This window comes from Delphinapterus leucas, chromosome 5, assembly GCF_059928025.1.
Source record: "Delphinapterus leucas isolate spDelLeu-1000000601 "Yukka" chromosome 5, BTC_Dleu_Yukka2, whole genome shotgun sequence".
Classification (NCBI taxonomy): Eukaryota; Metazoa; Chordata; class Mammalia; order Artiodactyla; family Monodontidae; genus Delphinapterus; species Delphinapterus leucas.
This window is the reverse complement of record NC_143133.1, coordinates 70,799,274-70,826,876: the sequence shown is the minus strand read 5'-3', so window position 1 is coordinate 70,826,876 and position 27,603 is coordinate 70,799,274. Positions and strand designations below refer to the sequence as shown.

General features: G+C 42.4%; 1 protein-coding gene across 1 annotated transcript in view; it reads left to right on the top strand.

Annotated features, from left to right (window-relative positions):
• Window positions 1–332: 332 nt before the first annotated feature.
• Window positions 333–27,603, top strand: part of CORIN (corin, serine peptidase) — a 265,617-nt gene continuing 238,346 nt past the window's right edge. The window contains 3 exon segments of the mRNA XM_089911890.1: window positions 333–541; window positions 544–764; window positions 766–916. Coding sequence (XP_089768016.1) covers window positions 392–541; window positions 544–764; window positions 766–916 — 522 coding nt within the window. The 5' untranslated portion in view covers window positions 333–391.

Genomic DNA, 27,603 nt, shown 5'->3' with positions numbered 1-27,603 from the left:
TGCTCCCAATTACTCGGTCTCCCACAGCCCAAACGCTCAGGTCTTGTCCTCTTCGTGCTGCCGTCGCGGGGCGTAAGTTTGGGGGTGGGCATGGGTGGGGGGACCCGCAGTCCGCTTGGCTTCCCCTCTGACCCTGAAGAATAACTTATTTGAATGCAAAGAGGTGGGGTTGTAGAGGATCTGTCATTAAGGGTTCTTATGGGTGGGACCCAGAGACGGGAGTGAAGGGAGGTGGGATCTGTCGAGCAGACAAAATGTGGAGCCCCTGTCCCTTGAAGTTCAACTTGTCTCTTCCTGAGCGAGAGGCAAGGCATCCGTAGTGCCTCTCCCAGGGGCACGCAGAGGAGAGAAAAGTGACCAGGATAAGAGCGGACGGAGGAAAAAGCGAGACATGTTTTCCACGAAACAGTACCCCGCCCGCGCTCCGGAAGAGCGCTACCGCCCGGCCGGGGCCCCGGAGCAGGTAAGATACACGAACCGCGCTTTGCCGCCGAACAGGTCGCATGACCTCTCGGTCCGGATGAATTTAGGGTCAATCCCTTTCGTCCCGCCCCCTCCTCCCCTCGGGTGCCACCTTCTTGCCCTGCCGTCGGTGAGCTTCGGCTGTCGCAGCGCCACGCTAAGCGCCCTGTAACCAGTCCTCGGGCGCACGGCCCTCCATCCCGGTCGCCCAGCGTCCGGGACCCTCCCAGGGTCATGGGTAGTGTTTCCTTTAACGCTCGGGTCGGGTCGGTCCGGAGACCACGCTCTCCTTGCCAGGGGCGCCCTCCACGCATCAAGTGGACTCGGCGGCGCCAGTGCGCCTGAGAAGGCTGCTGAAGGAGCCGTCGGAACCAGCCCCTTGGGGGTCCGCGGCTTCTTTTCTGCGCCGACGCCCGGCACCTGGAAGGACCGCGCAGCCTCGCTTGCCCCAGACGTAAGCCTCCCTTCCCGGTCGCGCGCGCCTGGGTCTTCATCCCTCTTAGAGCCCGGACTCGCGTCCGGTTCCCCTGCAACCAGCGGTGTCGGTTATCCTTGGACCATCTGAGCGCTGCCCCTTGCAGGGTGCTGGGAACTCCTGCGTACCCTGCGCGCAAACTTCGTCTGCGGCGAGTACCCGCCCGGGCACACCGGGCGCCGGCCGCCATGGGGGGGCGGGGCTGGGGTAGGGGCTGCGGGTTCGAGCTACTCCGGGTTTGGCGGGCTCCGATCCTGTTCTGGGAAGGGACAACGTTGCCCCTGGTTCGAGAGAGGAATGATAGGGAAGAGCACCACGGCAGGTCCTCACTGGCCTGAGCCCCCAGGAACCGGGTCTCTTTTGAGCGCTGCCTTCCTTCTTCGGTGTCAGGAGGGTCCCGGAATCCATTCGCTGCGGCGTGGTCCCAGCTGCGCGGAGCCGGGGATCAGGGACCGCTCTCGGGGCAGGCACGCAGGGCTGCGCTTGTGGGAGGAAGGTGGTGTTGGGTCGGATCCTGCCGGGATTCTTCCCCAGCTCTCGTGGCGAGCTCTCCACTCCGGGTGCCACCCGCTCGGGGCCGGTGGATGGCGGTGTAGGCGCTTTTTGCTCTGCTTGTCATTCCCGGGACCGAGCCCTGCGCGCTCAGAGCTGCGAGCTCATCAGGGAAGCGGCCCGGCTGGGCGTTCCCAGGGAAGCTGTCCCGGCAATTCGTAAAGTAGAGCTTTCCTTCCGCGGGAGACTTCTGAGAACAATGCACTACAAAGACGAGCTCACTCTTCAATAAGACCGCGACGACTTCTCTGTGTCCATCTGTAGTTTGTAGTCTCCCCTCGGCCCCCACCCCATTGGTAAAGTATTCAGTAATTTACTGATGGAATCAAAACTCTGCAAAGGAATGCCGACTGCTACCAGAAAGGGAGCGGAGTCAGGACTTACTGGTGATCATTTTCCAAAGACACACATTTTGGCTGAAGGTGTTGAAATTAAAGATGTCACAACACATTAGTTTTGGAAATAACCATTATAAAATCAGTTTTTGTCACAGCACAACATTCACCAGCTTGTTTGTATTATTTGGTGTCAGTAGTTTTGTTGTGCGGAAATTAGGCTAGAAATCAGTCCCTCGAACGAGGTTCCTGCGGCTTGAGAGGTTAGACTAGCTGTCTGCAGAGACATGTGTGATTGCTGGGCTGAGCAGTCAGGCTTTCCATAGACTTCTTCCCAGGACACCGAGAGTCACACTGGGATGAACTGTTTTCAGAGTTAGTTGGGTATGGGATGACATAAATCTCAAAACCTGGAAATGCTGTAAAGCTTTATTTTGGGGAAAGGACTCTTCCCAGACCGTTCCTTGCAGGATAGGTGTATAGTACAGTGATGAAAGACTCAGCTAAACCTTCCAGGAGGTTAAAGAGACAAATAAGAATTGCTTTATTAATCTCATCAAGTATATTTCTGGGCATAGTGAAACTTTCTTAAAAAGATGCAAAATTAGTCCCATTAGAAACCTTCTTCACAACGCTGCAGAAATCTTACTAATAAGAGAACAGCAGGCATCAGTGCCTCCACCACCAACCAGGTGTGATTGTGGTCTGAGTTTGTCTATGGCTGGGGGGAATGGGAGCTCCTTGAGGACCAGAAAAGCTGGGTTATAGAATTTTTGCTGAATGTGTCCAAGGAAGAAGGGTTTATTTAACGTGCCACTTTGGCCTTAGTAAGTTAGTCAACAAGCATGCATTCATGCATCCTGTTCTTACCTGATTAAGTGGAGAATGGGGCTGGTTGTCTAGAGGATATTGATTTGTACCGAATACTTGATCCACACTAAGAACTGAGGTAACTCTCAGACTTAACCTGTTCTTCAGAATCTACTCAGACACACATATGTGTACACACACACTTTTGTGTTTCAGACTGTTCAGAGAGGGTGGATTGAATGGAAAACATCACAAGAGTGAAAGGTGCTATAAATGGAGTGCCTTGGTGGCTAGAGTATGTATTTTGGTGTCAAAGCCAAATTCACATCTCTGGCTCTAGCCATTAAAAGCTGCAAGGCCCTGGGCAAGTCAAAGAATCTTGCTGAACCTTGATTTCCTCTTCCAGCTGACGGGGATAATACCGCTGAATATCTGTAAGGGCCTGGTGAGCATTAAGGAAATAAATATGTCCTAGAAAAACTCTACATAACAGTTATACATTCTGTGAAGGCTCCCTTACCTGTTTTTATTTGTGGAGCTGGTCCCATCTCACATTTATGAGTCTCTCAGGTTTGTCTCCACAGCCAGCCTTCTGTGATTCTACAGCTGTTCTCTCCAATAGAGTAGCTACTGGCCACATGTGGTTATTTAATTAATGCGGTTACTTAAATTAATCAAAATTAAATTAAAAATTCAGTTTTTCAGTCTCACTAGCCACATTTCAAGTGCTCAATAATCACATGTGACCAGTGGTTACTGTATTAGACAGTGTGGACAGAACATCTCTTTCACCGAGGAATGTTCTCTTAGCTCTAGAGTTTTCTTTTGCTTGAGTGATAATTTTTTTTGTGTGTGTGTCTTTATTTTTTATTATTTTTTTACATCTTTATTGGAGTATAATTGTTTTACAATGGTGTGTTAGTTTCTGCTTTATAACAAAGTGAATCAGTTATACATATACATATGTTCCCATATCTCTTCCCTCTTGCATCTCCCTCCCTCCCACCCTCCCTATCCCACCCCTCCATGTGGTCACAAAGCACCGAGCTGATCTCCCTGTGCTATGCGGCTGCTTCCCACTAGCTATCTACCTTACGTTTGGTAGTGTATATATGTCCATGCCTCTCTCTCGCTTTGTCACAGCTTACCCTTCCACCTCCCCATATCCTCAAGTCCATTCTCCAGTAGGTTTGTGTCTTTATTCCTGTCTTACCCCTAGGTTCTTCAGACATTTTTTTCCCTGAAATTCCATATATATGTGTTAGCATAGGGTATTTGTCTTTCTCTTTCTGACTTACTTCACTCTGTATGACAGACTCTAGGTCTATCCACCTCATTACAAATAGCTCAATTTGCTTGAGTGATAATTTAATGAGACTCTTGGATGATAAAAGTTTTCCTGTCCAGCGCTCCCTTTGCTTCTTTTTCTCTTAAGAGTGGTTTTGCATAGCTGAATCACTGCCAGGGCATTTGTTGAATGGTAAATGACTATTTATGATTTACATAATTTATATAATCACATAATAATTTTTATATTTAACATTTATTATAAATCAGCCAACAAGTGTGTGTATTAGTCACAAAATCCTTAGAAATTCTACCCTTAGCCTTGATGATTTTTGCTAATGAATTGTTCTTTTCCCTTCACAGTGAGCTTTATGGCTGATGGTTTTCCTGGTTTTAGAGCAGAAACTCTGATATAGTAGAGTGAGGCTCTTCTCTCCCCTATGTACCTTTACGTGTTGTACCATTTTCCCCAAGAATGACAATACAGATCTACTTTGACTTACAACGGGGTTATGTCCCAATAACCCTTCATAAGTTGAAAATATCATCATAAGTTGAAATGCATTTAATATACTTTACCTACCAAACATCACAGCTTAGCCTAGCCTACTTTAAATATGCTCAGGAAACTTACATTAACCTACAATTAGGCAAAACCATCTAACACAAAGCCTGTTTTATAATAAAGTGTTGAATATCTCAGGTAATTTACTGAATCAGTAAATTTCAGTAATTACTGAAAGTGAAAAACGGAATGGTCATCTGGGTACAGGACTGTTGTAAGTGCATCAGTTGTTCACCGTCATGATCGATTGCCTGACTGGGAGCTGCGGCTCGCTACCCCTCCCAGCATCACAAGAGAGTAGCTTACCATGTACCACTAGCCCAGGGAAACATCAAAATCCAAAATTTAAAGCACGGTTTCTACTGAATGCGTATCGCTTTCACACCACCATAAAGCAGAAAAACCGTAAGTCAAGGACTGTCTGTACTAGAATCTTAGGTTCAATGTTTGGATCAGAATCCTCTGAGAATGGTTAATTTATTCAAATTGAAAACGAATATTCCACCTCATGCCATAGGACCCCTTACTGAACTTATCACCATTTGACAGACTATGTATTTTACTTCTTTATTTTGATTATTTTCTGTCTCCTCCTACTCTGAGATATAAGCTTCATGGGGGCAGAGATTTTTCTTTGCTTTTGTTCATTGCTAGAAGAGTGCCTGGGACAGAATTCGTGCAAATTAACTATTTGTGAATGAATGACTATACAGAAATGTATTTGAAGATAGCTAAAATAGAGAGATGCTGTATTAGTTTCCTAGGGCTGCTGTAACAAGTTACCACAAACCTGGTGACTTAAAAACACTGAAAATTTATTTGCTAACAGTTCTGGAGGCTACAAGTCCAAAATCAAGATGTCTGCAGGGCTATGTCCCTTGAAGGCTCTAGGAAAGGATCCTTCCTCCCCTCTTCCTAGCTACTGGTGATTGCTGGCACTCTTTGGCATTTGGCTTGTAGCTGCATCCCTCTAATCTCTGCCTCTATAGTCACATGGCCTTCTTCCCTGTGTCTCTGTTCTCCCCTTTTATTCTAAGGGCACCAGTCTTGTTGGATTAAGGCTCACCCTAATCCAGTATGATGTCACCGTAACTAATTCCAAAGGCAAAGACCCTATTTCCAACTAAGGTCCCATTCTGTGGTTCTGGTGGACATGAATTTTTGAGGGACACTGTTCAAGCCAGTACAGATGCATAGATAGGTAATCCTTTCCCTGCCTTGAGTTTATTCTGTTTCTGGGACTTTGCTAAATCTGCTTTAGAGCATAGTCTATAATATTTATTATTCTTATAGGCAGACAATCACCGTGCAGGTTGGGAGATTATATGTGCTTTCCATGTGGGTGTGTAGTACATGGGTTGGCTCACTTTTGGATTACTGAGTCAGCTGCCCTTTCCTGAGCCCGTCACTGTCCCCAGCCCTGTCTCTGGTCTCTCCTTCTTTCTCTTTGCTCAGAAAGAGCCGCTGTTGTCCTGGAGCACCAGTGTGTCTGTCTGCCGCATCCCTGGGGGTTCTGCAGCGGTGTTTGCTTGGCTCTGAGCTCTGCTGAAGGATACCCGTAAATTATGTTTTCCTCTCAGCCTGCTGGCAGTTGCCCCCATCAGCTCACCTTACAACAGCTGTTTGAATATTCTCCTGCCGTACATTTCTCTGGGTCCAAACCATCAGAGCTGGTGGTGACAGGTGTAGTGTCAATGCTTGATAGGGCTAGCTGGGGATCCAGGGTGGTCCTGTAGGTGATCCATCTGGCCATTCAGTATCAGTGCTGAAACCTGCAAGCATCTCAAGAGGACATCTGTGGAGAAGGGCCGGTCGGTCAACAGGCCGGCTTAGGAGTAGGTCAGGAAATACAGCGGAGGGTTGTGAAGATCATTTTGGCGCCACGAGTTTGAGCTTAGCCCAGGTCCCCTTTGAGCTTCTGGGCTGAACATTTAAAGAGTACCTTTTGTTTCCAGTATTTGGGAGAGTTGTAAAGAAAAGTCCTTGTGCAGTTATGAAAGTAAACGACGTCAGTCTCTCCAAAGCCAAGAAGGTCATTCTGCTAAAGTGTCACAGCAGCATCTTAAAGGTTGATAGCACCAGGAAATTTTAATCTTGGGCTCCATGAACCCCATGAGTACTGAACAATCTCTATGAACAGTTCAATGTGAATTTTTCTGGCTAGGGCAACATAACACCCCGAGAGGTTATGAGCTACGTGCTAGAACAAAATAACATCAACTTACAAGAATTCAACTACGTAGCCTGGACAAAAAGAGGAGTAGATTTATCCATTTATTCAACACACATTTATGTGCCAGGCACAGTACCGGGCACTTGGGATTCACAAATGAACAAAATAGAGATTCATGCGCATGTGAAGCTTAGCTTCTAATTAAGCAGTAAACACTAAATCAGGAGCGTGGGGAAGAGAGAACTCTTTAAGTAGCATGAGTCACTTTGCCTGTTGTTCTGCTCAGTGCCCTGGAGTGAGAGCAGGGGATAAAAGAAGGGGATCTGCTGTTAATTTCAGAACTCTGGTGCCTTTTATATGTATCCAGCTTGCCGTCTTACGTGTGGTCCTGTGTTTAAAGATCTGTGCCTTTTTGTCCTCTAACCTCAAGCCAATTAATCTGGTACTCAACTGTGGAGCCTGTTCCATCTCTGGAAAAACTGACTGTGTGGGGTTGATTGACAGAAGTTATATTGGTCTCCAATGTGGCATTTTCCTAAGGATTTTCAAGGATTATTTTGACTGTACATGACTTTCAGCTTTGAGTGCCTATTTCAGAGTCTCAGCCTGCAAGCAAGGTGCCTCTTCTCTGCAGCGTGGTTTGGAAATCGAAGCTGTGTGATTTTACTTAATACTTGTCTGTGATCCTTTAAAGCAATTTTGTCCAAGTTGAAAACGATCAGAAAAGGGAGCTCCAGTCTTTACCTGATACTAAGTTGCTGGGAGACTTTATAGAAAGAAGTCAGTTAACCTGTTTGATCCTGGTTTCCTCACGCGTAAAATGAGGTTGTTAGACTAGACACTCTCCAAGGGCCTTTCTAGATCTAAAAGCTGAGATTTTCGTGTTGCAGAGAAAATGAGCAGCACATCGTACCCTTTTCCTTTTTACTTCCCTCCTCCCTTTCCGACAGTCGAGAAGTGCTGCTGGGTAAGGGGCATCCTAGCTGACCTTGACATCTGCTTCCCTCTTTGTGGGGCTTTGCCAGTTCTTCTCACAGCAACCTCTGCCAAAGTGCGACATGGCCTGTTCCACTCCAAGGAAGACTGAGCAGAGGAAATCTGCTCACCAGAGGCCAGGTTTGTCTGGGGATATCTTCTCTGGCTCTAAGTCAGGTCTGAGCCTTTCACCTAGGCATGCAGCTTGTGGGTGGTGGAAAGGGTGGGGAGAGACAGTCATTTGTGTTGGGGGCCTTCCAACAGATGGTCCACATCAAGCTGGGGGCCAGGCACGCCTCTATGTTGGCTGTGGGTTTGTCATAAATAGCTTTTGCTATCTTGAGGTATGTTCCCTTTATGCCCACTTTCGTAAGAGTTTTTATCATGAACGGCTGTTGAATTTTGTCACATGCTTTTTCTGTGTCTATTGAGACGATCCTGTGGTTTTTGTCTTTTCTTTTGTTGATGAGGTGTATCACATTGATTCGTGTATGTTGAACCATCCTTGTGACCCTGCGATGAATTCAACTTGATTGTGGTGTATGATCTTCTTTATGTGTTGTTGGATTCACTTTGCTAATATTTTGTTGAGAATTTTTGCATCTATATTCATCAAAGATATTGGCCTGTAATTTTCTCTTTCGGTGGTGTCTTTGTCTGGTTTTAGTAGCAGGTATGCCTCTAGCTGAGGAGTTCGACACAGGATAAAGTCCTCTTCCTTAAATAACTAGGTAGGACACACACCCCTCTGCGTTCACAGTTAATAAATAATCACAAAAATGTGTTCAGATTGGCAAAGGAACAAAATTTTCAGGTGAAGAGGGAGAATTCTGGGATCTCTGAAATTTAGGAAGATTAGATATAAAATAATTCAGGAAGTAGAGTGAGCTTGATTAAGTCATTAACCCCAAGCCAAGATAAGCTCAAGGTAGCCCTGGGCACTGTGGCACACAAACGTGGCTTGAGTTCTTATCCATCAGTTATTAGATGGGTGCCACTCCAGCAGGTAAATTTCCCTTAGGCTCAGTTTCTTTCTCTGAAGAATGGGAACAATATTCCTCTCACAGGATTGTGATTGAGGATTCAGCAAAATTATGCTTTAAGAAAGTGCTTTGTAAGAACACGAGCTGCTAGGTTATTATTATTTTTTTTGGTTACTGTTATCTAGTGGAGAATTTAGTTGTGTATGTCCCTATATAACATCCCTCTTGATTTGAAATCTCAATTCTGTGCAGTCAGTTGCTCTCCCTAGAGAAGGTTGAAAGAAGACATATTGCTTTCAATGTCTAGGCTCCCTTATAACTATGAGTAAGACACAAATAAAACTATTGAAATTTAATATCACCCTGCTTCCTTTGTGGTCTATAGCAGCGCTGTCCAATAGAAATGTAATGTCGGCCACGTGGGTAATTTTAAATTGTCTACGTTTGAAAAAGCAAAAAGAACAGATTAATTTAATTTTAATATGTCTTATTTAACTCACTGTATCCAAGATTTTGCAATTCTAACATGGAATCAATATAAAAATTGTGAATGAAATACATTACCTATTTTTTTCATACTAAGTCTTCAAATTTCAATACTCTTACAGCACATCTCAATTCAGATGAATCACATTTCAGGTGCTCCATAATCACATGTGGCCAGTGTCTCTACCGTATTAGATAGTACAGGGCCATAGGGAGTGTGGTAAGTTGGATAATGGACCCACAAATATATCCATATCCTAATCCTCAGGACCTGTGAATGGCACCTTATAAGGCAAAAGGGGGTTTGCAGCTGTGATTAGATTGTGTGCTAAGATTTTGAGATGGGGAGATTGTCCTGGATTACCTGGGAGGAACTGTTGGGACCACAGTGTCCTTATTAGAGGGAGGCAGGAGGGTCAGTCAGAGGAGAAGGCAATGAGAGGATGGATGTAGAGACTAGAGAGATGTGCTTTGAAGATGCAGGAAGGGCCAGCAGCCAAGGAATACAGACAGGCAGCCACTAACAGCTGAAAAAGGCAAGGAAACAGATCCTCTCCTCAAAGAGGTCAGAAGGAGGCAACCCTGATGACACCTTGACTTTAGGTGGAACTGATTTCAGACGTCTGACCTCCAGAAATGTAAGAGAAATAAATTTGTGTTGTTGGAGGCCACGGGTCACATTTGTTACAGCAGCCATAGGAAGCTAATTCATTAGGAATACTCTAATGTTAGTTCCCAGACTCTTTGGAGGAGACGTTCCCCTGGCTACATCATCTTAGACAATTTCAGTTGGCTTCCCTGCAGCCTGCCCGGTGTACCCATTTCTAGGGTTGCTGTGTGGGACTGCCATCCGCCCCGAGCACTGGGGGCTGTTTCTTACTCTGACTCAGTTGCAATCTTTGATAGCAAAACTCAGCTGGGAGAGAAAGGGTAAGGTACACAGGAGAAAAACAAAAGTTTACCAAGAATTATTGGCTCTCTTTACTATCTGCTCAATGTTGTCAATCTAAAAATGTGCTGAAAATAATGTCTCTTAATTTAAAACGATGTACTGCCGTGTGGGTTTGATAGGGATAAAGTTTTGTTCTTGTACCTTTATCTAGGGAAGTTTGTGACCGTGTGATTAGGCCAGTAATCCTCCAGGTTTAGCATGCCTGAGAATCACCTGCAGGGCCTGATGCAACACAGATGGCCGGGTCCTACTGCCAGAGTTTCTAACTTAGTAGATGGGGCCCCAAATTTGCATTTCTAAGGAGTTTCAGGTGATGCCAATGCAGCAGGCAGGCAGGTGGGCAGGTGAGCAGATAGGTATTGGGAGAGACCCTGCGAATACGTGGCGTGAAGGCGGGACTTCCGGGCCTCGCCTCCACGGGGAGGGTGTAGCCCCATTGCTAAGAAGACGCCCGGCCGGCTTTCCTCACCCCACCAGAGCACACACAGAATCTTCTTCCAAGGTAAGCTCCGCAGTCGTTGCTAAGAAAATGCAGAGTCGCCCCAGTCCCCTTGCTTAGCTCTGTTTTGTGTCTCCCACCCTGCGGTCTAAAGTAGATGGCACTCCCGAGATACCCAAGCCTCGGCTAAAAATATCTCCTTTGCCACAGGCCAGTTGACTTCTCAGATTTCCCAGCTGAAGAGAATCCCCCTCGCCCCCGGACCTGGGGTTGCCCTGTGGAAAGTCTATAAGCAGAAAATACCAGGTTAAAAAAAGCTCTGGGGAGGCCCCTGAAAGCTCTCACACCCAGCTGCCTACTTGGGGTGGCCAATTGCGGCCACGGGGGCAGAGGTGGGAGACTCACGCCGGGAGCGGCGGTGTTTGTCCGGTTTCATTCTGTAGAAGAGTTCTGCCAAACTTTAGAGACCAGCTCCCTCGCTCCCTCTGGTCTTTATGGTTTTTTAATGTAAATTCTTGACTTGGTAACTCTAGTCCTAAACCTGGCCTATCCTGATTTTTATTCTGCCTTTTTCTGAATAACATTACAGCTGAGCTCCCCAACCTTCCCGAAATTAAAGCAGAGATGAGCCTTTCTGAAGGTGTCCTTGGTGACATCTTGGAAGGAGAGGACTGGTATATGCGCCCAGTTCCGAGGTCTGGGTTCCTGGGGACAACTCCAGCTTGCCTAATAACTCCCTGCCCATGGCACAAACGGTGTTTTTTGTTTGATTTGTTTTCCTTTTCTTTTTTAATTGAAGTACAGTTGATTTACAATGTTGTGTTAGTTTCAGGTGTACAGCAATGTGATTCAGTTTTACATACATACATATATATTTTTTCAGATTCTTTTCCCTTATAGGTTATTACAAAATATTGAGTATAGTTCCCTGTGCTATACAGTAGGTCCTTGTTGGTTATCTGTTTTATATATAGTAGTGTGTATATGTTAATCACAAACTCCTAATTATCCCACTCCTTTAGTAACCATGTTTGTTTTCTATGTTTGTGAGTCTATTTCTATTTTGTAAATAAGTTCATTTGTATCATTTTTTAGATTCCACATACGATATCGTATGATATTTGTTTTCCTCTGTCTGGCTTACTTCACTTAGTATGATAATATCAAGGTCCATCCATGTTGTTGCAAATGGCATTATTTCATTCTTTTTATGGCTGAGTAATATTCCATTGTATATATGTACCATATATTCTTTATCCATTCATCTTTCAGTGGGCATTTAGGCTGCTTCCGTGTCTTGGCTATTGTGAATAGTGCTGCAATGACATTGAACACCAACAGTTTTGTTTGTAGTGTTTTAACTTTACCTCTGTCAGCTGAATGTCAATGAGAGGAACAAAAATGCTCTCTGGATAAGAAATATATACTCCTAACTAGCAGTATTCTCCAATAATTCTGTGTCAGAAATTCCTACAAGCTGACGACTCTCTCCCCTGCTTCCTTAAAGAAAGCTTTCCCGACAGGTGAGACATATCTTCTCTCCAGAAAAATTATTTATTCTCCCTATGGGAAGTAAACAAAACCCATAGGATAACTATTTTAATTTTTTAAAATAATTAAAACAAACTTTTAACTTATTATTTTTTTAATTTGTAAAAGTGTTTCTTTTTTTCTTTTAAAATGTTTGTTGTTTCTCCACTCACATTTCTCCAAGACCCAGGGAAAATATAACAAATTAACTTGGCCTTTTCCCCTTAATAGGCCTTGTTTCCCCAAGACAAAGGGAAAATGCAACAAATTATCCAACTTGGCCTTTTCTGCATGCTCTGTTGTGAGGCGGGGAAGTAGGTCAACTCTGATGGGAAGTAATGAGTGCAGAGCTTCTGCGATGGTCTGGCTGCCTTAGCATAAAACATTAAACACACACGACACACATCCTCACAAGCTAGTGACTTTAAAGTAGTTGAGGGCTTCCCTGGTGCCGCAGTGGTTGAGAGTCCGCCTGCCGAAAAAGAATAACATTGATTGCTTTCTATAGACCTCAAACCTTTGCATGGATTCTCCTTTTCCTCCCCCTTTGCTGAGCAACTGAGCCCGGAATCTGGTCGGGGAGCAGAGCAAGGTGCCTCCGAGGTGCCCTGACGGGTAGTGCAGTGGCTTAGAACCCAAATGTTGAGGACAGCATCGCCGTGGAGGGGTGACCTGTGGGACGTATAGGAGCCCAGGTTGGATGAAGAGGGTGGGAGGGAGTTCGGCTTAAGGCGGAGGGTCAGAGCTGAGCAGGATGAGGAAGGCGTGGACACGGGGCAGCCAGCGGGGAATGTTGGAGCGCTGGGCAGGGTGAGCGTGGCACCTCCGCAGGTGATGTGGTCGGGATAGTGGGAGAGTCCTTACAGACTGGGAGACTGATCAAATAAGCTGAGAACAAGCCAGGTTTTCTGTTGTTGGAAAAAGGAGTTAAAATATAGAAAGGCAGAAAACTAGATTTATAACCCTAATGGGATTGGAATTAGAGATGCGGGTATAAATGTATATGTTTCAACATAAAGGTAGATGTAGAAATAAATATAGATGTGAGCGTCTATATGTATGTGTGTGCACGCCTGAAGGCACACACTGTATAAATACATTTTCCCCTCCAGCTCTGTCTGCTGAGAGAGGCTAGGAACAGCCGCAAGCTAAGAGCCATGAGCACGCCCTGTGAGTTCCAAGGGACCTCCAGACCTTGGTTTCAGATACCATTTTCTGCAAAAAGAAACCAGGCTCCTTGGAGAAATGGCTAATTCCAAGGGCGAGACAAGAAAAGTACAAGATGAGTCCAAAACATCTTGTTCCAGAAAGCAAGAAAGTGCTCAAAGAAGGATGTGGGCAAGTTCAAAGGACACAGAAGCCAGCTTGAATTGGCTCCCACTGGCCAAATGGAGGGCAATTTGAGCATCAAAAATGGGCCCGTGAGCCATGGCCACTGAGCCTGCGCGTCCAGAGCCTGTGCTCCGCGACGGGAGAGGCCACAACAGTGAGAGGCCCGCATACCGCAAAAATAAATAAAATAAAATAAAATAAAAAATAATAATGATAGTACACGTAATAAAGTATTGAATAAAATAGGAAACCAAGAGCCCAGGCATATGTCAATAAAAGATAAACTGAAAGTTTGAAGGGCTGGGATATTTATATTATTTCAATATTCCACTACAAAATACTTACTGATTACATGGGAGGTGTGGCATATACCATGTGGCAACCATGTGGTTGATGGGATTATCGTCAGGAAAGGGACAAATTGATAGGGTGCAATGAGAAGCGTGTAGTATCACTTTTGTGATATTTCTGCTAAAGATGTAATTTAATCCTAAACTACTACTAAGGAACATTCTACACAATACCTGGCCTGTAATTTACAAAAGTGTCAAAGTCATGGAAGTGGAAGAAGACTGAAGGAGACTAAAGAGACATGAAAATTAGGTGTAATACGTGATTCTAAGTTAGACCTTTTTGGTTTAAGGGGTATTATTGGGACTTGGCAAGACTGGAATGGGTTCTGAGATTCAGATGGTAGCAGTGTATCAATGGAATTTCCTCTGGTTATGTAGGAGAATGTCCTTGCTTGTAGGAGTAACATATCCTAGAGGGATAGGGCAACCAGTTAGCAACTTAGTGTCAAATGGTTCAGAAAAAAAGCTCTTTGTATTTACTGTGCTTCCAACTTTTCTGTAAATATGTGGTTGCTTCAAATTTTTAGAAAAGGGAAAAACAGTAAATGCTGATAATTTCAGGAGATTTTTTTTTTATGTTTTTGTATCTACACTAACAAAGTTTATTTGTAATAGCCGATCTTTTGGCAACCTTTTTTTTTGAAAGCAGTAAACAATTAGTATACTGTTAATACACAATTTATTCTTATACTTCCAAAAGGAGAATTCTCTAACTTCTACCATTGAAAACAGGATTATTTATAATCATGTAATTCACAGCTGTGATTCTTCATTGCATTTTCTTTGGAAAGGATAAAAGGCAGTACATCAAGATTAGGCACTTTATTAAACATTTAATGACATCTTTTCATTAGTTTAGCCTTTTTAAATTTCAAACCAGAGGTTTGCCTTTTCATAGGCAAATTAGATATATCCATAATATTGTACATATTTTAAAACATTTATCATTTATATGTTTGCTTTCGTTTCAAAGTGCAGACAACTTTAGCACTGGAAAGAAAGTCAAGAGAATTGACAGATGTTATTCTTTGTGAAATACTGCATCGTGATTTTTAAAATGCTTTATTAGTTGGGAATACTAACTGTGGAAAGATGTCAAAACAAAATTAAAAAAATATGATGGATGGACCAATGAGATCTGTACTCTCAAAGCCTTTTTTTTCATCATCTTCCTGCAATTTTAGGAAATGTTAAGTAATTCTTAATCTTTGGGACTCTCGTCATGACTATGAAACTTCTAGCACAGTTTATAATGTATGTATTAACATATTAAAAACATTGGGAACCATCAGTGGAAAGAAGCTGGGAAGGTAAATTATTATGGCTGAAATCATAATTCTAGTAATTCAGTTTTGAGTGCCTATATGTAAACATTCATTAACTTCTCTTGTCATTGAAATATTTTCAATATTAGACTGCTCCCTCTTGTAGTTAAGTTGAGCATGTTGAGTTTTTTTTTTCCTGAGGTATAATTGATGTGCAATATTATATAGGTTACAAGTGTACCATATAGTGATTCACGATTTTAAAGTTTATACTCCACTTATAGTTATTGCAATATTTGCTATGTTCCCTGTGTTGTACAGTATATCCTTGTAGCTTGTTTTATACATAATAGTTTGTACCTCTTAATTCCCTACCCCTATACTGCCCCTTCTCTCTTCCCTCTCCCCACTGTTAACCACTAATTTGTGCTCCATATCTGTAAGTTTGCTTCTTTTTTGTTATATTCACTAGTTTGTTGTACCTTTTAGATTCCACATATAAGTGATAACATACGACGTTTGTCTTTCTCTCTGACTCATTTCACTTAGCATAATACCCTCCAGTTCCATCCATGTTGTTGCAAATGGCATTATTTCATTCTGTTTTATGGCTGAGTGGTATTCCATTGTATATATGCACCACAGTTCCAGTTTTAGTTTTGGAGAAACCTTTTAGTTATGGAGAAACCTTCATACTGTTCTCCACAGTGGCTGCACCAGTCTACATTCCCATCAATAGTGTAGGAGGGTCCTCTTTTCTCCACATCCTTGCCAACATTTGTTACTTTTGATGATAGCCATTCTGACAGGCATGAGATGATATCTCATTGTGGTTTTGATTTGCATTTCCCCGATGATCAACGATGTGGAGCATCTTTTCATGTGCCTCTTGGCCATCTGCATGTCCTCTTTGGAAATTTGTCTATTCAGGTCTTCTCATTTTTTAATCGGGTTGTTTGTTTTTTTGATGTTGAGCTATATGAGCTGTTTATATATTTTGGATAGTAACCCCTTATCGGTCATGTCATTTGCAAAGAACATGTTAAGTTTTAACAAAAAAAGGCAGAAGTGGGTTTTGGATGTTCATTTTTTGCATTACCCCCAATTCTTTACCTGGTGCTTACTCTATATAGCACTCATCGCAATTGGAACTGAGTGAACATTTGTATAGCTATTTAGTTGGTTTCTTCTCTGGTAAATTGTGTGTTCCATGAGGATGGGAACTATTTACTTGCCCATTTCTCTACCTTCACCTCTTAGCACAACTTGGCAGATCACTTTCTCATGTGTTGTTAATTTTTTTTTATTGTGAGCTCATTTGGGGGGTGGGGAAGGGTTATATGGATATGCAGAGTGGTTTTGGTTTGCTTCTGACGGGCACCTAGTGGAATCACCAGTCTGGGATTTATTTTTATATTAGTTTCACAGCTTGAGAATTCTACACCTTGACTATAGTATAAATTGGGTGCCCAGGCCTGCTCATGAGACAGGCTTGGAATTTTTTATTTTTCATAAGAGCTTTTAATTTTTTTCACTTTTACAGATGCATTTCTTAGTCCTTTCCTTGGGCTATTTAAGAGGAACATTTTCTAATCCCCCTGTCACTGAGAATGTGATCCTCTGAGCACCCTGGCTTGATTCAAGGCTCTCAGCTCCAACTCTCAGCCTAGAGCTTTTCTCAGGTTCCTTCCTTGGCATTGAAACCCAAGACCCACGGTAGTTGGGCCTATTTTGGGGTCCAGTAACCCGTTCCTCCCCTCACCCCCAATTGCCAGGACTCTCAGTGTCAATTTTCACACTTCCTGCTCTGGATTTCAGCTTCCCTGCCTTTTCCTGCCCCTAAAGATTTCTCTCTCTCTTGTGAATGCAGCTATATAGTTAAATTGATCTAAACAATAGTTGAAGAAACCACATGTGGTTAGATTTGGAAAAGAGAACATGTCAGGAGGGGAGGGAAGTGACACTTGCTAGGATCCCACACTCCTGGCTCCACTTTTGTACTTTGTAGATACCCAGAAAGCATCCTAAGCGAGAGAGACTACCTTCCTGGCCTTGGGGTGGTAATGGCAGTTGCAATCTCCTGGACTGTGTATAAAATTATTGGGAGGTATTCTATATTTAATAGGACTCTATTGGTTATAAGTTATAGAAAACTTAGAACTGGCTAAACCAAAGGGGGCGGGGTTATCTTAGGTTTTCTTCCTGTTTCACAGATGCTAAGGGCAGGAAAGCAGGCCAGAATGATGAATTAGAGGCTGGTGGGATCTGATGAAAGAGAACATGCTCAACTGTGGGTATTCAGTGTCCACAGATAACATACAATGTGCTTCTGGATCAGGACCTTGTGAAACCCTTCACTGGGTAAGGTTGATGGAATCATTTCTCCTCTCCTACCATCTTTCACATTTTTTGAGGACTCTGATTCCCTCCTCGTCCCTCCCTCGCTAGGAATGGTTGTTTCCTTATACTAGAGTTTATATTACTAATTATAAAGATATTTTCTTTTCTAGGCTGTTTCTGTCTCTGTTTGTTCCCTCCTCCTCTAGGGACACCTTGCTGAGTTTGAAAGGCTTCAACCCATTTCTGAGTTTGGTTATTTTCCATTTGGATTCCATGCAGGTCCAGTACTCCTTGCTGAGCTTTGCTTTCAGTCCCTCTTTGCATTCTGGCCATCAATGTTTTTCTAACTGACTCATATAATCTTCCTCTGCAAGGGCTCCCATAGCCAGAAATATGAAATCAGTGGATCCTGGGTCTACCAAAACCTTCTATGTTCAAATAACCTGTCTACCCTTATCCCCCTGAGTTGGTTAATTTCTATCTAAAAGGTATTCTTCTATCAGGTCTTCATCTAACCTAGGCTTAGATTCAACCTGTTATGGACTGCCCAGCTCCCTTTTAACATAGTTCATCTTTTCCAGATCTTACCCTGTCCAGTATATCTAGATTTTCAATAGCAGCTTAACATAGCTGTCCAGTCTTGAAGGCATGGTTCCCTAATTATTCTTGTAATGAACTGTCTGTCTATCTGCAGCTTTAAGAAGCTTTCAGTAATTTCACTGGCTCTTGCCCCCTTGGGCGCAGTCAATTCATTCTTTGAGAGCTTGCCCTTCCTCCTCTGTTTGGTTTCTTTGGGTTCCCCCCATACATTATCATCTAGTAACTGCCAAGAACATCTCCCCTTTCTAATGGTCTAAAAGTATTAGACCTGGGTATGACTCTTCGCCCTTCTATATCTGTCTAGACCTTCAGAGTCACATTTTCTCCTTACTACCTGCTCAGCCTATCAGCTCAAAGCTCAGCCTTTCTCTTAAGGAACTCTGTCTCTTTCTTCAGATTCATCAATTTGTTGGTCTGAAGATAAGACTGATGTGTTTTTCAAACCATTCCACATCGCCTTTGACATCCTGAGTTAAACCACTTCTGTAAAGACAGAACATTCAATTGCACAGGCCTTTTGAATTGCTTTTTTAGCTTTGAATTTGCAGAAGTTTTGTTGAGTTGTGTTCTTACTTCACCCCAAGAAGATGGAGTGCACAAAGGTAAAGGCTTGCATTCTTTTTTGTTTGTTTTGTAGCAAAACCAACCACCTTTCTCTGACCGAATCCATGAATTAGGTCTCTAAAATCTACAACCAGTATCAGAGGTTATTTAATTAACAAATTTAGAGGGAATTGGGACCATGTGATGGAGGACCACCAACACCTGTGAACAAGCCCCATGCATCTGAGGTGTTGGTACCTCCACTTGCTGATTTCTTTCCATCGGCCTGAGTGCAACTTATAACAACATAATAGGGCATGGAATTTGAGGCAGCCTTTCTTCAATACCTTTTCTAAGATGGCACAAATAATCAAAACTAGTTCACATCTACTCCTGGAGAGCTCATGGATCTCAGCTGTTTTGTAGTTTCCAGGCAGCCCATTTTGTTCTGCTCACCTCCAGGAACTACAAAAGTTTGGTACCTCAGCCTTACCTGAATCACTGGGCCAAGCAACACATGTGTAGTTTGGGGCAGAGGCCACAGAGATTGCCCAAAGTCAAAAATCTACATGGGCCACGCTTGGTACAGGTCCACGAAAGCTTAAAGCCCCATGTCCTGCCTGCCCAGGAAATAATCACTCCATGTATATATTTTTCTCCCCAAATACCACTCCTTACTCTTCCTCAAGATTCCTGGTTCAATGTAGTAGGTGTTAGGTTTTGAAAGACCTAATAAATTATGCCTCTTTGATGTTGATTGATTGATATTGAATTGATACTGAATTGATAGATATTGATATTGATTGATATTGATAAAGAACTCTGGGTTCTTTTACGTGCCAGGTAGGGTGACAGTCACAATTAAAAGACATAGTTTTTAAAAAAATTTATTTTATTGAAGTATAGTTGATTTACAGTGTTGCGTTAATTTCTGCTGTTCAGCAAAGTGATTCAGTTATACACATATATACATTCTTTCTTTCCCATTATGGTTTATCCCAGGATATTGATATAGTTCCCTGTGCTACAGAGTAAGACCTTGTTGTTTATCTATTCTATATGTAATAGTTTGCCAAACTCCCACCCATCCACCCCCCACCCCCTCCCCCTTAGCAACCACAAGTCTTTTCTTTATGTGTGTGGGTCTGTTTCTGTTTCATTGATAAGTTCATTTGTGCCATATTTTAGGTTCCCCATATAAGTGATATCATATCGTATTTGTCTTTCTCTTTTTGACTCACTTCACTTAGTATGGTAATATCTAGATCCATCCATGTTGCTACAAATGGCAGTATTTCATTCTTTTTTACTGCTGACTAGTATTCCATTATCTATATGTACCACATCTTCTTTATCCATTCATCTGACATTTAGGTTGTTTCTATGTCTTGGCTATTGTGAATAGTGCTGCTATGAACATAGGGGTGCATGTATCTTTTTGAATTATAGTTTTTAAAAGACGTAGTGTTTGATCTCAAAAAATGTACCATCTTTTTGTGAAGAAAAGGCATCACTCTTAGTCTTCACTTAAAGACCTAATGTAAGTTCATACCTATAGAACATAGGAATAGTTTGCTGACTTAGGAATGGGTCTTGCATCCAGAGCTTAGAGATGACGGTGCAGTCTGTGTTCAATAGATGGTTGCTGAATGGCCCGGGTGCTTCTCAGCAAGAAAAGGTCCTACCCTCAGGGACATGTGGAAATAACAGCGGACCTATTGTTGGTTAGAGTGCCTGGGCATGGGGACAGTTACTGCTGGCCTTAGGTGTAGCAAAGGTCCTGCAGTATGTGACAGGGTCCTATCAGTGAAAAACTGTCCTGCTCCAAACGTCAGTGACATTGCTTCCCCTTGGCCTCCCTCCACCTTCAACCAACATACACATACTTTGAGACCCATGGGAATGAATGCACAAGAAATACTATTGTTTTATCTTGGGGCAAAAGTCAAAATTTGTATTTCATTTGGAATGTAACAACGTGGATTGAGCATGCCCTGGTTCCCTCTGCCCCGTGGTTGACTTGTAGTCCTTTCTGCATACCTGTGTTACTTACTGTCCTGTCACAGGGTCTTGAAGTTACCCATGAGACTGTATATGGTGGAAGTAAGCTGTTAACTCGCAGTGGGCAAGGACTGTCTTTCTCATCTCTCTATCCCTATAGCCCAGCTGTGCACAGAATAGGCGCTCAGCAAGCATGAGTGGAATAAGCCAAATTACTGAGATTCCTAACATGCAACATAGACATGTTTTGTAATGGAAACCTCAACACAGACTGTCCCTGTATTTTCCAACTAGAATATTCATTAAATACAGCAAAACGTGTGATGAATGTTAAGTTTGGAATCTACCCTTTTGCTCCAGGTATTTGGAAAGAAATTGCTGCTCCGTCTAACACATAAAATCCTTACTTGTACCTTTCTTTTTTTTTTACTGCAGGATTCCTTTCAGCAGGTGGGCTCAGTAGGTTAACTGTTTTCAATATCTGTTTATGCTTTACTTTGCATTGAAATATGCCTGAAGTGAATTGTTGTAGAGCGTGAAATCCACTTTGTCTTGTATGCCTTCCCTGATTGTTTTCAGCTGTAGAAAGTCAGTATTTCAGTTCTCTACTCTGCCAATCTGTTTCAGTTTCTAAAAGTCACAACATTTCCATCATTACTGGATCAGTGAGTCAATTAGGTCTCTGATGTGCACAAATCCAACAGCTTCCTTAGTGCTACATGAAAAATAGGTTTAGCTTCCTTTGGAAATCTGTGAGCCTCCTCTGGATTATGCTACAGCTTCCTTAGAAACGAGGCAACTGAGAATCAGGATGTGAAATTCAAAACATTTTAATGAGTAAATGTTAAATGTTTAATTTCCTGGGGGATGGAGAACCCAACCCTTCTCTTTTCCCCCTGTAGTCTCCATTGTTTCCCAAAAGACATACTGAAAAGAAGGACCTTTAAGACTCTCCAATATATGCAGAAAGAGTTCTGTTATTGTATCTGCTTAGAAGGAATCTTTTATTGCTTCAAGATTTGTGTCTGCTGTAAAATGATAACATTGACATATTTGAGATTGGGGGCAAAGTCATCTCAGAAAAGGACATAGGGTCTTATTTATCTACCTTGTCTAGGTGGGGAGTTGCCTGCTGTTTCTTTCCAAGATCATCTTCAGTAACTGTCACAGGAATGTGACCCTCCCGCCTGGCTCTGAAGAAAATGGGGTTTACCTTAAAAGGTTCTCCTGTTGCCTTTAAAGATGTCGCCTCATTTGAACAAAGATTATAACTTTCCTCCAGGGAGACTGAATTGAGCAAATTCCACGCTGTGTGCTCAAGAGAGAGAGCGACTCTTACAACTTTCTGAAGTTGAAAGAAGCATTGTTATGATCATATTTTTCTTACTTCTGCTTGGCCAATTTCATTTTATCGTTGGAATATTTGTGGTTGGAGCAAGGCGTTTATTTTTTATCCCTTATTTGCAGATATGAAGATACGGTCAGGACCGGGTGATAACTTTACAAGGTCCCCTGGATTTTCAGTAGTGCAGACAATATTGTAGAAACTGCTTCTGAAACATTCCAGTCTTTTCTCTCATGTTTCAGACTGCGACTAAACAATACTACCCTCAAAACCAACGCCGAATTGATATGCTGCCTGGATATTGGACTATTATTACCAGGTCTTCTTGACAGGAAAAATATTTTGTCGGTATTTAGTCTCCGTATTGAACAACAATTCTGGGATATGTGAATAGGAATCTTGAGGGAGGACTGTCTGATGCTGTTGTTATTACGTTAATTTTCAAAGGAGAAAATGTGGGCAGGATTGGCTTGCAGAGACGTGTTCTGCTGTGAATTGAGTAATTTCATTTTGAAAGAGTGCATGAGTTCTTTGGACTTCGTATGCTTCAATTAAATGCCGGAAAATGGGATGAAAAGACGTACTGAAAACCAGATGCTTGTTCTTCTATGCCTCTTGGGACATTAAAAACGAACATCACAACAAAAGACATTTGGGATTGGCATAATTTACTGATGGATGATTTTGGAGGCATTTTGCTTCTTGGTAGAGTGGGAGCTAGTATGAGCGAGAACTGACAGATGCCTGGTTTGAGAAGTAGCTAAATCACTGATCTCTTACTCAGTAAATCTACTCTCAATCCATGTAAGGAATGGTTTCACAGTTTATTGAGAACAGAGAGGAAAGCATCTAACAATGGCAGGTTTTCCCCTTCTTAAATAAGGGGGTAACATTAGCTCGTTTTTCCTCAGCGGACAGAGAGAGGAGGTGGGTTGGAGAAGCTCCATCTCTAATACCGAAACAGCGATTCAGATCACATTTTGGACTGATGGTTGTGTGTTGTGTGCAGGACAATGTTCCAAGCTGATTACCTATCAGCCAGTAGAGTCTCAGTGTCTGCCTTTCTTCTGGAATGTACGGATATTAATACATGACAGTGTAACATCTCCACAGAGCTTAGAGGGAGCTTCGGTGTGCTGTTCAGGCCACACCAGCTGGAGTGACCTTGTCCTCAAGGCAGGCTGTTGCATTGTGGAAACAGCAAAGTGCGAGGGCATTTGCAGTTCACTGCCTTCCTGCCTAAAGAGCTAGGGTGCTCAGTGAGCCTCAAGCCAATACATAATGTTGATTTTGGATGGATCTTTCTTAATTGTTTTTAACACTGTAAGCAAATCTTTTGTGGTACGACAGATGGTCACTGAATTTTGCCATCATTTTGCATACAATCCCATCCATTAAAATATGCACTCTCGGGCTTCCCTGGTGGCGCAGTGGTTGAGTCCGCCTACCGATGCAGGGGACACAGGTTCGTGCCCCGGTCCGGGAGGATCCCACATGCCGCGGAGCGTCTGGGCCCATGAGCCATGGCCGCTGAGCCTGCGCGTCCGGAGCCTGTGCTCCGCAACGGGAGAGGCCGCAACAGTGAGAGGCCCGCGTACCGCAAAAAAAAAAAAAAAAAAAAAAAAAGCACTCTCATTAAGAATATTTTGGTATTTTGACTTGATCATATCATAAACTTCAAAGCAATGAATAGAATTTTACTAACACATGGATTTGGACAACCTTTGGGTAGTAGTAATATTTGTGCACCTGAGGGTCACAGACTTAAGTGTTACCTAACCATCCTGTATTACCCAAGTCTACATAATTTCATAATTGTATTTAAGAATATAATCATTTTGGTATTTCAGAAAATCGATAGTATAGCGTCACATTATAAAGGTAGGATTACCCTTCACATTTCGAAATACTCTGTTGATCAGAACCAGTTTATATACTACTTAAAGTCTGCCTGATCTTTGGTTGTAATTTAAACCTATCCTATTTGAAATAAAAATATCAATATATCTCTTATGACTGATGCTGTACCTTAAAAGTGGTAAGCTGATGTTAATCTCTTTGTCGATGGTATCATTAGGTGAATATTGTAACTTACAGAGCTCCTGTAGGCCAAAATGGCATATGTGTACCAAAACTTTGGAGTGGTCAAGGAATAGGAGTTTTTTGTTGTTGTTGTTAACTAGATTTTTGATATTATTAAATAAAAACTCGGACCTCCTTTCTATTTCAATCTTCACTGTTGAAAATGACGTTTCTTACACTGTCTTACAGTGCACTGAGCAAATCTTTGAAAACTGATGACTGGCATGTCATTCTCAGGGCAAAGTATTCTAAGCTATAGAAGTTGTCGAAGAGTCCACATTTTTTGGAATTCCATTTCATTCTCTGGCAGTAGTTTATAAATTCTTGATAATTTGCTTATTTTCTTATCATTTTCCACGTCTCCGAAAGACAGAGTAGAAAACTTCTGTAATTAAAGATTCCAGGTAATTAAGGTTTTATTAGATAATTAGGTGAAGGTTTTTAAGATAATGTTGAAAAGTGAGCTCTAGAAAGAAATTAATAAAAACCACAGAGAGGCCATTTCTAAGACGTAGTTCCCATTGTCGAGCTACAGTGAGCTGTCATCCTCCATTAGGCCACGTCTGACTTGGAAGGTGGATCAAAAGCCCCACAATGACTACGCTATGAGATCTGGTCCTTCATAGGTTTGGGGTCGTCCGGGGTCAGCCCTGCATGGCTCAGTGGGGGAAAGCTTAGTCTATCTTTGTAGACAGAGATGGAGAAGAGATGTGTTTCAGGAAGCTCTGAAAGCTATGGTCTAGAATTCAAGCCAAATTAAAAACCATGGGATCTCTAGTCACCTGCTGAGTTTCAGAAAAGGGAATCGCTTTAGATTCTGCCTTTTTTCTTCATTAACTTGAATTATTTTAATTAAATTACTCACAAAGAGCCTCAAATTCCTCTTCTGTAAATGGGTATGGTAATAGCAACCACTTAGTAGAGCTGTTGTGAGCATTTCCATATATAATGCATTTAGAGGAGTGCCTGGCTCATGGGAAGTGCTCAACGGGTGTTTGGCCATATTGTTATTGTTACTATTATTATTATGACTAATAATTATTCACACATGGAGAAGCATTCAATTCCTTGTACTTCTAAGACTCTTCTGACGATGGGAGGGCAGATTAGAAGAGTTTGTTTATTATTTTAATATTTTTCTGGAGTGCCTACTACAAGCCAGGCCCTTTTAAAATACTGGGGTTACAATGAGAAGCAAAACCCAACATGGTCCCTGACCTCATGGAGCCTACAGCCTAGCAGGAATAACCAACATAATCTAATGATCATACAAATACATGTAAATCATAACTGGGATAAAGGGCCGAGAGACCGAACTAGCCATGGGTCATGAGTTGATGTTTAAGGGTGAATCCTGAGTGACTCCGGCAGGTGGGGGCTGGGCGGAGGCCATTCCAGGAAGAGAGTGATTATGGGGTACTGGGAAGAGCCAGGTGGCCGGTGTGGAGAGAGGAGGGTGGGCATGAGTGGTGTACAATGAGCCTGGTATAGATGGGGCACACCTAGAGGGTCTCCAGATCCTGCTACTCAAAGTATGGTCCTCACACCACCAGCGTCAGCATCAGCTGGGAGCTGGTAAGGAATGCAGAATCTCAAGCCCCATCCCACACCTATTGGATCAGATTCTCCCCACATGATTCACGTGCACATTGAAATTTGAGAAGCATTGTCTTCAACACCATGTTAGGGAAGTTGGTCTTTGTCTCTCAAGTCTCTGGAAGGTTTTAAGCGGGGAGGTGACACATCCCAATGAGCATCTTGAAAAGATCACTTGGGCTACAGTGTGGAGTTTGAAAGGGGACAAGTGAGGATATGGGGAAACCAGTTAGGAGATTGTTGAAGTAGGTGGAGAATGTGGGGTCTCTAAGGGGACTGGGAAGCGATTGCCCATGTTTCCACCAACTTTACTTTGTATTGTTTACTTCCTATTAATCCCTGTTTGAAAACATTTTGGCTGTCACACTAGTGATTTGTACTTGCAAATTGCTAATTTGTAATTTATGAAGCTGTAAATTTTTATTCTGCACTTATCCTGATTGATGACATATAAAAGGCACTGAGCTTCTTATTAACAGGAGATCATCCACTGTGGCTGCAGTGAGTAAACAAACTTGATGGTTACATTACTGAGCATGAAAAGCCTAGATGTATGTATGGTGTTTAAAGAGAACTTTTAATAGTTTTTTCCCTCCCTTCCATCAAAAGTAAGTATATCAAAAACCTATAACTTTTCTTGGGAAATTTTACTGGCCTTTAGTTGTGAGTTATTTATTTAATTGAGACAGTATACATCTATTCTGATCCTACTGTATACCAGGAACTAAAATAAAAAGGGGTAAAAATAATGGTCTGGGCTATTTGTTGAATGAATTAAACATGGATCTTTACCTCCTGAGATTATAGTGTAGTAATTTTAGTGTGTACATAATGACCATGATCCAAAGTAGAGAGTGATAAATGCCATGGTCCAGGTAAAATGCGTCAGCTGCAAGTGATAGAATATTCAGATTGAAAGTGATATAACAAGAAATAATTTATTCTTTTCCCCTATAAATGTAGCCTGAAAGTAAGCAGTTTAGGGCTGATGGGGCAACTTCACAAATCCATCAGGGATCCTGGTTCGTTCTTTCTTGCTACTCAGCCATCCTCTGCCTACAGCTTTCATCTCTGGGTCCAAGATAGTTGCTTGATCATCAGCTATTATATCTATATTCCAGCCAGCAGGGAGGGGGGACAATACTCCAGTCTTGGAGAATATTTCCTGGAAGTCATATTTACCATTTCCAAGTTCATCCCATGGTCAAGAACGTGGTCACATGGCCTCACACATCTCCAAAAGAGACTGGGAAATGCTGTCTTAATTCTAAGTGCTGTCTTTATTCTAAAATTTAGGGTTCTGTTTCGAAGATCAAAGGAAAGAATAGGTGCTGGGAGTCTGCCTCAGAGAGATTACTTCTGTCTGGGTAGTCAAGGAAGGCTTCCTGAATGAGAAGAAATAAGAGTTACTTCTTTAAGGATTTGGATTTAAGCAGATGGATGTGGAAGAAATAGATAGTCTAGAACCATGATTTCCAAACTCTGTGCTGAAGTACCCCAAGACACTGCAGTGACTCACAGAGGCTGCTGGTTATTTTCAATTTTTGAGGGAAATCTAGTGATACTTGACATCTGTTGGCTACCGAATGAAATACTAGCTTGAGGTAGTTCACAGTTTCAACATTAGACTGTGCTATATTCCTTTTGATGTCATCCTATCTTCATAAAGCTGGGTTCTTGGTGGTAGCTGTGTAGAAAGTCATACCAGGCAAAAATCCACGTGGAACAGGCAATGAGTGGTGGTGGTTTCTACTCTGATTCTGAGGTTTGAGGTGTTGTGCAGTGCCCAACAGATGCACATACCCCATTAGTGTAAGTAATTGTGGTTATTTAAGAATGACATGAAAATGGATTGGCCAAAAAGTTTGTTCTGGTTTTTCCTTAAGATGTTATGGAAAAACCAGAATGAACTTTTTGACCAACCTAATATTTAAAACTTTTAACTTATGTGTAGTATTTTTTCAAATGGCTACTAAGTTTTAGGATATAAGTACTTATAAAATTGTTGGACCAGGCTAATAAATAAACGGAACTGTTAGGCATTTCTTTTGGCCTAGGACCACTGAAAAAATTACCTAGACACTGATGGTGCTGTGAACCCAGAATGTCTGGGGATCTCTGA